The following is an 11132-nucleotide window of genomic DNA, read 5'->3' as shown; positions in this document are numbered from 1 at the left end:
GCTGCCCTCCAGATCGGCTCATGCTCTTTGGAGAAAGCCCTTTGCCCCAGGGGCTAAGCTGCAGCCTCGCCACTCTCCCTCAGTTTCCATTGGGAAAAGCTCGAGGGAAGGCTCCAGGGCTCTGGGCCATGCTTCTGCCCGGTGACACCTTAGTCCACGACAACGGGAACGACCCTGCCAATGAACGGCGTTTTTCTTTCGCCTCTTTGCTTGGCTTCCCTTGCTTTTCCCTGTTTGGCACCCCTCGCTGCGCACAAATAAACTGGCCGTTTTCATGCTTCCTTCTGCTCAATGTCCCTGTCTTGTTCGTGGCACAAACGCGCTCGCTGCTCGGGGCTACCTGCCCACGTGGGCCCGCAGCCTCTCGGGGTGGTTCCTTGACCCAGTCCCTTCCTCCCTTCCCGGCTCCTTTTTTCAAAGACAATCTTGACAACGAAAGGTTGTGAGCAATGAATTACACCAGCTAACGAGTTTGGACTTCATCGAAAATGTGTACATTAAAATGTAAAATAATAGCGGGTATCAAGTCCAGAGCCCTGAAAAAATACCCGAGAGCCCAGCCCAAACCCAGCTGCTTATTTAGGCCCGGGGGCCTGTGCGTTGGCAGCCTGGCACTCCCTCACCTGCCAAGCTCTGGGTCACACAGGACTCTGCCTGGGCTTCTTCGGGAGCCCCCCGGTGACAGGGGTGTGCTTGGGGTGACAGGAGAAGGATTTTCACCCTAATCTCAGCCCAAACACAGTGCTATCTATGTACATAGCGTACAGGCCTGGGGAGGCAGGGCACTGGTGGGCAGGCAGGCCACAGAACCTGAGCTTAGGGTTGGGCAGTGCCCTGCTCACACTTACTCGGAAGTGTGCCCTGACTGCGGAGACGTGTGGTTTGGGGTGACCCAAAAAGGATTTTGCCCCATAATCCGAGCCTAATCTCAACTCTTGATATAGCCCCGCTTGATACATGATGCTCTTTTACATTTGAATGACTAAATATATATTTAGGATGAAATTCTAACTCTTTAGCTCCTCTAGTACATTGCTCACAGCCTTGAACTGGATAAGGATTAGGTTTGAAAAGGGAACCGGGAATGAGGAACCCGTTTCATCCTCCTCTCCCTCTCACCGTGTTTTCTGCCTGGCAGCGCTCGGGGAGGGGCGCTCTGGGCAGCCTTGTTGGCAGAGCAGCCCGCCGCTCCCTCGCCTCGGACGAAGGCTGTTGCGGACTGACCCGTACTGGGAAGGGAGGATGTTTTAGGGGGCAAATGTCGTGCTGACTGGAGCGAGGCCCGCAGTGCGGCTGCGGCGGGCAAAGGGCTCGGGCAGTGCTTGGGCTTTCCCAACCTGCGCTGGGCTCTGGGGCAGGGCTGCGGCACACGGCGCCTCTCCTCTGCCTGCGCGGACTGGACGTGGAGCCCGTCTCCGAGCCAGGAGCCTGCACACTCAGGCGCAGTTTAATCTGGTCGGCCTCTCGCTGGTGGTTTCAAACACTCGCTTTGTTCGTGGCCCCCGCCTCTTCTGTGACCTATATAAGCCAAGCGGCGGTGAGTGGAAGCAGCCGCCCCCCGAGCTGGCAGCCCCGCGATCTCCGCCTAATAGGGATGACCATTTTCTGGTGTCTGCGTATTGTCAGCGAATTGAGCTGAGAAGCAGTGGCATGACCCCGGCTTCTTCCCCATTCCCATGCGCTGACCTGCTTGTGACCTACAACACGGACCGTGACATCTGAATGAACTCTGCGAGCAGCCTCGCCAAGTTCACTGCCCCTCCAATAACGAGATACGGTGGTCTGAGCACCGATAATTACCGCAGGAAACCTTTATTATCCCCGCAGCCATCAGCCGTCAGGCCGAAAAGAATCAAATGGTGAAGAGTGAAAGGGATAATTAAAGACATCTTGGAAGGGGGTCAAGAAATTCACGGCCTGATACGAACAAACTCTGATTACAAGTAACAATTGCCGCCCTTCACTTGCAAATGCTCCTGTTTATTGGAAAACAAAACCAGTCTCCAGGCTTCCCCCCCTTCCGCCGCATCCTCCAGCGAGGCGCTCGCGGATCTACTTCGTGCCCGGGGTGTTTTCCTGGTGTTTCCCGAGCATCCTTCCCCCTCTGGTTATTATTCATGAGCCAAGCCCGCGAACTGGTGGCTCCTCGCCTCGGGAAGCGGGGCGGGCTCCGCGGTCCCGCGCTTGCTGAGCGGGGCCCGCTGGGGGGCAGCGGCTCGGGGGCTGCGCTGGTTGAAGTCAGTCCCTGACGCTCGCATCCACCGCCCAGCGCTTCCCCTCCGTTCCCCACAAAGATTCACCTTAAAGGCGAGGTCAGGAGGGCACCGGCTTCTGGTTCACCACGGGGTCAGCAGCACTCCGCGGCCTTCTCCAGACCTGGTCTGTGCCACCCGGTGGCCGCGTGTGTGCGCGGGCAGCCTCTGTGCCCTGCTGCGCTGCCCCGGGTCCTGCGGGCCCGCACAGACGTGGCCACCCCTGGGCTCCCGGACTCGGACTTTTGTCCTCTCGGGAGTTTTCTTGAAGACAGTAACGTGCACCCAGGAGAGCGGGGCTGTGGCAGAGCCCCCGCCCCCAGCCCCAAGCCTTCTTGTGTGTGGAGGGGCGCCCCGCACAACGACCCTACCCAGCCCCTGCCCCTATTCGTGCTACGCGGGGGCTGGACCCAGGGCAGGAGCGGCAGCAAAGGCACAAGCCAGACGCTTGCAGTGTAGCCAGGCGCTTTCAGCGATCCCGCATCCACCTGAAGAGCAACCAGGACAGCGTGTCTAGCTGGGACCAGCGCAGCGCTGGGGAGAGGCGGCGGCTGCAGCGGGCTCCTTCTTCGGTTCCCGGCTCCTTTTGCCAGGGGGATCTTCGCACAAGTGGGGGCGTCAGCAGTGACTTAGAAACGCGCAGTTAGGATGTCACCGGACAGGTGCATTGGCTGGCACGAATGTACCCGACTACCAGTGTCCAGCACGTTGTCCTGGACAAGAAGCCGAGATTAGGCCGGGATCGCGGCAACGGGGCACAAGGCACCCACTGCAGCCTCAGAGGCACACCCCAGGCAGCGCCAGGCCCCGATTGAAGAGTCAGACGCGGACTGGGGCACGAGAGCCGGGAAAGGGGCTCAGGGACAGCCAGCCTCTACCACCGCCCTCCTGCGGGACGCGACCCCCGACATCCCTATCTCGGGCCCTGCCCAGGTTTCTCTCGAGGCTCCGCGGCTCCGACTGGGATCCCCGCCCACCGTCCTCGTGATTTCTCCTTCCCCGGCACACAGCAGTGACCCAGGCGCGTTTTCAGACGCTTTATTGAAACGGTTCCCCTCCTTGCCGAGCCCCGACAGCTCCTCTCCCCCACGACAGGTTTCAGCCCCGCGCTAAGGGCAGAGTGGCACCGAGAGCCTGCCCGACGCAGCCCCGCTCCTACAGCAGCGTCTGCCCCCAGGGCGGGCACGGAGCTCCCCCGACGGCCGCGGAACTCAGACCCGGGGGCTCGGGCGCCCCGGCAACTGGGCGGGCTCCTTCCGCGCCTCTTCCTACGTTTCTAGAAAGCCGGGGCACAAGGTGCCCCCGCACCAGCCCCCGGGGCTGAGTCAAACTCGGCCCCGGGGCTGCGCACGGGCCGGCGGGGGCCGCCTCAGGTGTGGCGGGCCCCGGGGCTGGCGGCGCCGGCCCGCAAGGGGCGGAAGTAGAGCTGCAGCCCATCCTCTGGGTGCACGATGGGCACCGTCTGCATTTCCGGGGAGCCGGGCGTGGCCAGCTCCCAGGCCAGCTCGATGGCCAGTAGCTTGAGGATCGCCTGCGCCACCTCCTTGCCGATGCACCTCCGCACGCCGCCGCCGAAGGGGATGTAGTGGAAGCGCCCCGCCGCCTGGCCCTCGTCCTGCCGAGCCGAGGCGAAGCGGTCCGGGTCGAAGGCGTCGGGCGGGCTCTGGTACACGGCCGCGGTCTCGTGCGTGTCCCGGATGCTGTACATCACGCTCCAGCCCTTGGGGATCTGGTAGCCCTGCAGGGGAGGCAAGAGCGGCCTCAGCCGTCGGGCACGTGGCGCAGGATGCCCGCCCCACGCCGACGGGGCGGGCCCGCTGCCCTCCCCCAGGGCTCAGGCCCCGGCGGCCCCAGTCTCCTTGCCTGGCTCAGTTTAATTTTAAACATGTCCCTCCCTCGGGGCCAACCAAACCACCCTCCGGAGGTAGCTTCGGCAGCCCCTTAGAAAGCGGAGTTCAAGAGAAATAACTTCCAGCTATTCCCTCTGCCCCTCACCTGGCTCAGGCCAGGAGTCCTAGTGATCTGCGCAGGACTCCTGCCAGCCAGCCAGAACAGCACAGGGCTATAGCCTGCAGCCCCTACCTACCCGAGTACTTCTGACACAGCGGGGGACAGGCATTTACAGCAGTATAACCTAGTGTTATTCCAGGATAAAGATGGAGTTCACATGCCGCAGACAGCCCACACTAGTGTTAGTCAACAGGATAAAGATGCTCCTTGGAAAGCCAGGAGTAACTCCCTGGGATTGTTCAGACAGCAATGATCCTGTCTTCAGCAGGGGACTGGAGTACATGGCCTCCTGAGATCCCTTCCAACCCTGTGTCTACATGTCGTGTGCCGATGACTCTAAACGCTTCATCCCAGAATAACCCTTGTTCAATGCAATCAGGCTGGTATCAGCTCCCCTGCCATCTGGCGGAGCCAAGCTGCAATGCCAGCTACTGCAATCACTGTCTGTCCGCTCAGTACACCAGGGTAACTTATAGTGGTATAAATGTCAACTGTTCACTATATTGTAAGGCTACATGCCTAAGAATATTTACTTAGGAGATGCTTAGTGCCAGCCCCCAGTCCTGCTGTGTGATGTTACCCTTATATAGTTGCTGCAGTTTCTTAAATTTGAGCTGAAATGTTAATTGTTACATTACCCTGGTGCCAACTTAGTGTGAAAAACAAGGTCACCTGATAATCAGAGAATCAGAAATGCTCAGCGTACATCTGGGCCCCACACAAGCAAACGACTTCAGAAAAAAATCATGTCAAGATCAAATTAGTGGCCTCAGTTTCCTGTGCTTATAAGGGCCCATTTCTTGGGGATAACATTCCCCTTTACTCTATTTTTACATACATTGCAAATTCTGATATAGTACTGATTTCCTGTGCATTGGTTGCCTGATCTTTCGTTGTAGCAGGAGTTTCACACTAAAAGCAAGCTTGTCATATAGGACAGGGCTGTCCACCTGGTGGCCCTCAATGCATCTCTCCCATAACCACCTTGGATTTCAGGGACCTGCCCCTGCAGCATATGACTGGCACAAGTCAGCACCATACACAGCCCCCAGCCACAGGGAAGTTAGACAGCCCTGCTATACGGATTGGGAAATGTCTTAGTCACCACTTCCTCAGCTAGTAAACCAGATTTTTTAAACATCCAAAGGTCACTGGAGAAGAAAAACAATTTGGTGGAACAGCTGCACAACTGCACATACAGATCCAAATAAATGAAGAAATAGCCATTTCAATCAAAGATAAATGTAGGTCCTCAGATGCCTGCAAGCATGCTAATCACTTACATCCAGCTCAAAGGTCTGTAGCGCAGTTCTGTAGCCTCCAGAGACAGGGGGTAGCAATCGGAGGACCTCCTTAATCACACAGTCCAAGTAGCGCAGGCGGCTCAATTTCTCCAAGTTCATATAAGGCTGACAATCACACTCAGGCCCTGGGGTCACAGGCCCTGTGGGCAGCTGGAGCCTGTTGGGCAGCTGGCCACCTTTCCCTGGCTGGTGGTCTGCATAAGAGGAGTCTGTATTCAAACACATTGCTTTTTGTGTCATTCTGGTGAGGCTGGACTCCTCAAGAAGCAGGGGCTGCAGAGAGGAGCCATCCTCTACCTCCTTTGCCTTCAGGTCTGGTTGTAGGTTACCATTTTTCTGGGTTCCTTCTGTTGTGGAGAGGCGATGCTGCTGACAGTCATTAGGCTTCCTTTCTTTCTCATGGATTATCAGTGGTGTTTGGCAAGGTTCAAGGTAGGGATTATTATTTTGGGAGATTGCAGGTGAATAGCAATGACACTGCTTAGACAACTCACAGTCCACCAATTCCTGTCTTATTTTTTCTATTGCTGAGGGGTGCTTGAGTAGCAGAAGGATCAGGGAAGTGCTGGCACTAGCAGTGGTGAAGAAAGCAGCAAATATCAACTCAATTGCTGACTCCTGGAAGATAATCAAATGCCAGTTTTAAATGTATTTGTATTTTAATTTTTGAATTGTTCTTACACATTTTCCTAGCTCTGACTTCACTTCCAATATTGCAGTACTAGAACCTAAAAACTCTGTGGCTTTACTTACATCACTTTAGGTTGATCACATATTATACTGCAAATCATGTGTACTGTACTCTATTCATTTCATTGTTCCCTATGAATCTTTCACTACCATTAAACAGAGAAAAATATGGTTAAAGAAAGTTGTAAGCAAAATTTATACTAAACATTAATTTTCTGCCTTTAGTTGTGTGTCTGGGCCATGCAGCTGCCAATCCCTCCAAATGGTACAATCAGATTGGGTCCAGAAATCAAAATATCCACAGACCTTATAGCTGATGTCAGTTTTTCCAAACATTGAAGTCATGCCCTACTAAAAGCCTCAGTTCCAGTACCACACTACCACAATATAGCTATATCTAAGCTGAGGTTAAGTTCCTAGCTTCCCTTTTTTCAAGCCCATATGTAAAAGACAGAGAAAGAGAATGTCTAGGTGTAGGATGTGAACTAATAATATTATGCTGCCTTTTTTAACTATGCCCAAAATATTAGGCATCAGGTACATTGTCCCTGTATAACTATGTTTTTGCTGAGTCTTCCTCTTGTATTCACAATAAAAGCCTTGGTTCTGCAGCATATTCACAGAGGACACATCAACATAGTCCCCAGCTGTTGTTCCATATTCGTAAAGCCAGTTGTACTTCCGTCTTAATACTACTGAGTACAAATACATAGATCTATCCAAAAGTGATTGGATAGCTGAGGTAAAGGCAAAGAGACAGTTTAGACGAGATAAGGTGAAACAAGGAGAGTCATGGTGTGACTCCAGGCCTTACCTTTCACCATCAGGCTAAAGCACTACAGTGGGAACAAAGGGATCCAAAGCAGTGCTGGCTATATCTTGAGCCCATTGGGAGTCAACAGCAAAATTACCATTGATTCCTTCAAAGCTCAGATTTCATCTACCTGGAGTTTTTCAAGACCTGGCACTTCTTTCATATGTGCCCAACTGCAAGAGACCAGAGACCTGGAACCAGAGGGGGAATTGCTTGGGAAAATGTGAGACTGCATGAGGGAGAGGATGAAGGTGAGGCAAACTGGGACAGACAGGCCAGAATTAATACTGTGTACCTTGTGCTAGCTGCCAGTGGGCTCAGCAGCAGATAAAAGCCAACAGATCTCAGAGAGGAATGGAAAGAGCTGGTTCCCTTTCACACCAATACATATATGGTCCTGGAAAACCTTACTCTGGGAAAAGCCTCCATTTCATATGAGGATGAGGTAAAACCACAAGCACAAGGAGAGTCAGCCTGAAGCCTGAAAGTACCTGGGAGTCACTGCAGGGACAACATGGGCCATATAATAATAATAATAATAATAATAATAACAACAACAACAACTTTTTGTGACTACCAGTCCTACATGTAGTCAGTTGGCTAAAGCTAGAGGATGATTCGTAATGCTCCATTTTCCTTGTTTGGGTGGGTTCCAATTTTGTCATTGTGCTAGTTCTCTGGAACACCTTGAGGTTAAACATAAATTCAGGAATTACTGAGGTCTGCCTCCTTGATCTGTACACGGAGCTCGCATAGGCATAAGCAGGAATTTTGCATTCTCAAGAAGAGAATGGGTCCCATAAAAAAGAGATCCTTTATTTCCACAACTTTTAGTTGCACAAATACCTGTACTTTCAGGGTAAAAAGGATTAGATGGAAATCTTTGCATAGTGAAACTGTAACCCTTTCATTACTGAAGCAAACTCTGATGTTGTTGCATTAGTGGTAACTCATAGCCAATAAAGTATGTTTTGGAGGACTAACCTGGTTTCTCTCCAGTCCAGTTCATTGTGGAAACACCTAGATTTGCCTGCTTTTCTTCAAATTCTAATATTACACTTATTACTTTGGGTTTGATAGATGCCTAATCTCTGCCACAGTGCTCTGGCAACATAATTCTGTTCCTATTGCATTCTCTGGCAGCCCTAAATCTGTACTACTACAATTATGTTATGCCTTCCCCTTCTGTGGCTTTAAACTTTGCAAAGCAGTGGTTTTTAGTAAAATTGGCAGACTTAAATTACTGGATTTTTGCAATTCTTGTCATTTTACAGTTCATTCTGCATTTCTTCCGTGAGTACAAGTCACAGCATCTCGAGGAAGCTGGAAAGTAATTTAAAGCATGTTTACATTCAAAGCAAATCATGAAACTAGCTTGTTTTTCTAAAGCACCTAAGAAATGTGACATGGTCAGGTCATTCAGTTAGAAGAGCATTCTGCTGGCTTCTATTTTAATAAAATAAGTTATTACATTTAAAAATATATGGTAGTTATTCTACAGTTCCTGGTGAGTTCTTTTTAAATATGCTCAACATAAGAAGTTTCTAACCATACAGTATAGTATAGGCATATGCATACCTATAACTACCACATGCTCAAAGCCAAGTGCCCTCATATCATTGTTGTCTCAGTTCAGGTGAGACAAGCCACTTTTCATTACCTCTGCTTACTTGCTGGTCTCCCCACAATTGCTCATGTGATTATTGCTCTATAATATGCATTGGAGATGCATATTAAATAGGAGGCAATGCATTCCTTTACAAATTTAATTAATCAGCTGTTACAGTGCAATTTGTCATGTTCTGATCACTGTCACATACCTCTATTCTAATTACATATAGCTGTTCCTATAGAATATCATATTCCAAATTAATTTACATTTTACAAGCTCACAACTATATTTACACTTTGAAATACTGTAGATTTTAATAGCTAAAATCCTATAAAAAATAAATTTCTATTCAGTCACAAATGAACAACACTGTTTCTAAACTTGTAAGAGTTCAGATTTATTTACATTATGCTTATACTAGGCATATCTACATGTTCATTAATGCACTTTAGTTACTGCACATTAAGTTTAGTGCTTGAATAACTAAGTACTAAATCAATGCGCTGTAACTGTAGTGCCGGCACACGGGTTTAGTAACACTTACTGCGTAGTAGCCTAATACTATTGCACAGTAGTGTACTAGCACTGTTTTTGCCCAGCATGCTACTGTGCAGTATTATTAGGCTACTGCGCAGTTAGCATCTCATATAGACATGCCCACTGATACCAGAATAATTGGTGGCACGAATATTACAATAAGTCCTCTTTTTTAGTTCTATGGCAAAAATCTCACTGCTCTTGATTGGAATTCTGTCTGACCCAAAACTACAAAGTTTGGCCTTCAGCCACAGTGATACACCATACTTACTAGTCCATCATACACATCCATGTGGGGCAGCAATAGAATGATGTATTGTCAGCAATAGAATGCTGCCCCACACGGATGTGCATGATGGACTAGTAAACTTGATGCATCACCTAGTAGATGACCAAAGTGTAGGAGCAATTCTGTTACTCCGAGTGCATAAGTATCCCTATTACAGAACTAGGGAGACATCTGGGCATCTCTGGAAAGCAATCCTATCCCCTGTACAGAGACACTCACTAAGGAAGTAACAGAATCACTCCTACACAGTAACTGCGTAACTTTGTGAACTCTTTGGTCAGTGGGGACCAACTGTTTTTGGTAGGCATGACACAAATTAGTCCTGTACTCTCCCTGAGTGCCTCTCAAATTCCCATCCCTGCCCAATCTGTTGCTCTGCTTTCTGCTCTAGGCACCTTGGCTGATCTGATGTTCAGCTCCCTGCTCTATCTGTCACTGTGCTGCTACCTGTTCCCTCCCCAGGCTGGTATGTGCCACACCGAGAATACCTATGCCATGGTTGGCCAGCCCTTCACAAGGCAAAACAGACTTCTGCCCATGATGTGCAATATAATTAATGACTTGGTGGCCAGGAATGCTTCAACATCCGTCTTTCTATCTCATGGATTATATTGAAATATTGGTTCAAAGATGTCTGGGTTTACAGCTCTATGGACCACAGCAATACTAATACAGCTCCTGCTATAACAGGTGTTTGGAATGGATGACCAATGTATAACCCGGCTTAGCATGTCCAAAACCATTCTGACATGTACTAAGAACACTTGAATGTGCAAAGTGTTTATCCCAACAGTATAAATCTAGCGGTATTCCATCACAGAAGTATATAAAATAGTTAATAGAGAAAAAAGCCAAGGGAACTGGGTAAAAGGGCAAAAGAGACATGTATTTACTTTAAACATATTCCTTCTGTTCAAATGCAAAGCAATATCACCACAACAAGGCAATTTGTAGCTTTGGCAACACCCTCTTCCTAAGATTCCTGTTTTTCAGACAGCTTGTAAGCTTGTAGGATGTTACAAATTTTGCTCTGCCCAGTATCTTTGCTATTGGTAGGGTTTCAGACCCCACTCTCACTTCTAAAACAGTTTTTCTAACTCTATTTTACCCAGGTTGACTAGCTATTTTTCATGCATTTGGGCACTTAGGAGAGATGGGTAGCTCAAGATAAACTTCATTCTCATTTGCAGTGGGTGCCCTCAGAGAGCAGGAGCCAACCCCTCCTGGACAAACCACTTGAAAAGCAAGAATGTAAGAAGTATAACAACAAAAGGAGAGTTTTTACCTTCAGCTCCTGCATGGTGAATTCTTTGTCATGCTCCTTGGCACTGTTTATTATGATATCCAAAGCATCACTGTGACCTTCTGAATCATTCCTTAGCAGTTTTTCCTGTATAGCCTTCTCCATGTAGTCATGCAACATGTCCCGAGCTTTGATCCCCTGAGGAGTCAGACATGATTATGTAGTCTTTAAAACTGACCCAGAAAAGCAGGAACCCCCCTGCCTCCTCAGAAAAAAAATGGTACTCAAATCCCACAAAACAAGTCACTCTAATTTCTAATACAGTAACATCAATAACTTCAACCCAGAGTCCATTTGTTGCCTAGAATTTCTTTTAGCCTC

At 49.6% G+C, this 11132-nt stretch overlaps 1 protein-coding gene across 1 annotated transcript in view; it reads right to left on the bottom strand.

Moving 5' to 3' along the window:
- Positions 1-11132, bottom strand: part of LOC102376634 — a 19957-nt gene that overhangs the window by 4276 nt on the left and 4549 nt on the right. Inside the window, exons 3-5 of the mRNA XM_025210877.1 lie at positions 10794-10949; positions 5546-6184; positions 3658-3990 (exon numbers count right to left, since the gene is read on the bottom strand). Coding sequence (XP_025066662.1) covers positions 3658-3990; positions 5546-6184; positions 10794-10949 — 1128 coding nt within the window. The remainder of the gene's footprint in view (positions 1-3657; positions 3991-5545; positions 6185-10793; positions 10950-11132) is intronic.

This window comes from Alligator sinensis, unplaced genomic scaffold (genome assembly GCF_000455745.1).
Source record: "Alligator sinensis unplaced genomic scaffold, ASM45574v1 scaffold472_2, whole genome shotgun sequence".
In the NCBI taxonomy this organism is placed as follows: Eukaryota; Metazoa; Chordata; order Crocodylia; family Alligatoridae; genus Alligator; species Alligator sinensis.
The sequence above is the reverse complement of the archived record's forward strand: the minus strand, read 5'-3'. Positions and strand labels throughout refer to the sequence as shown.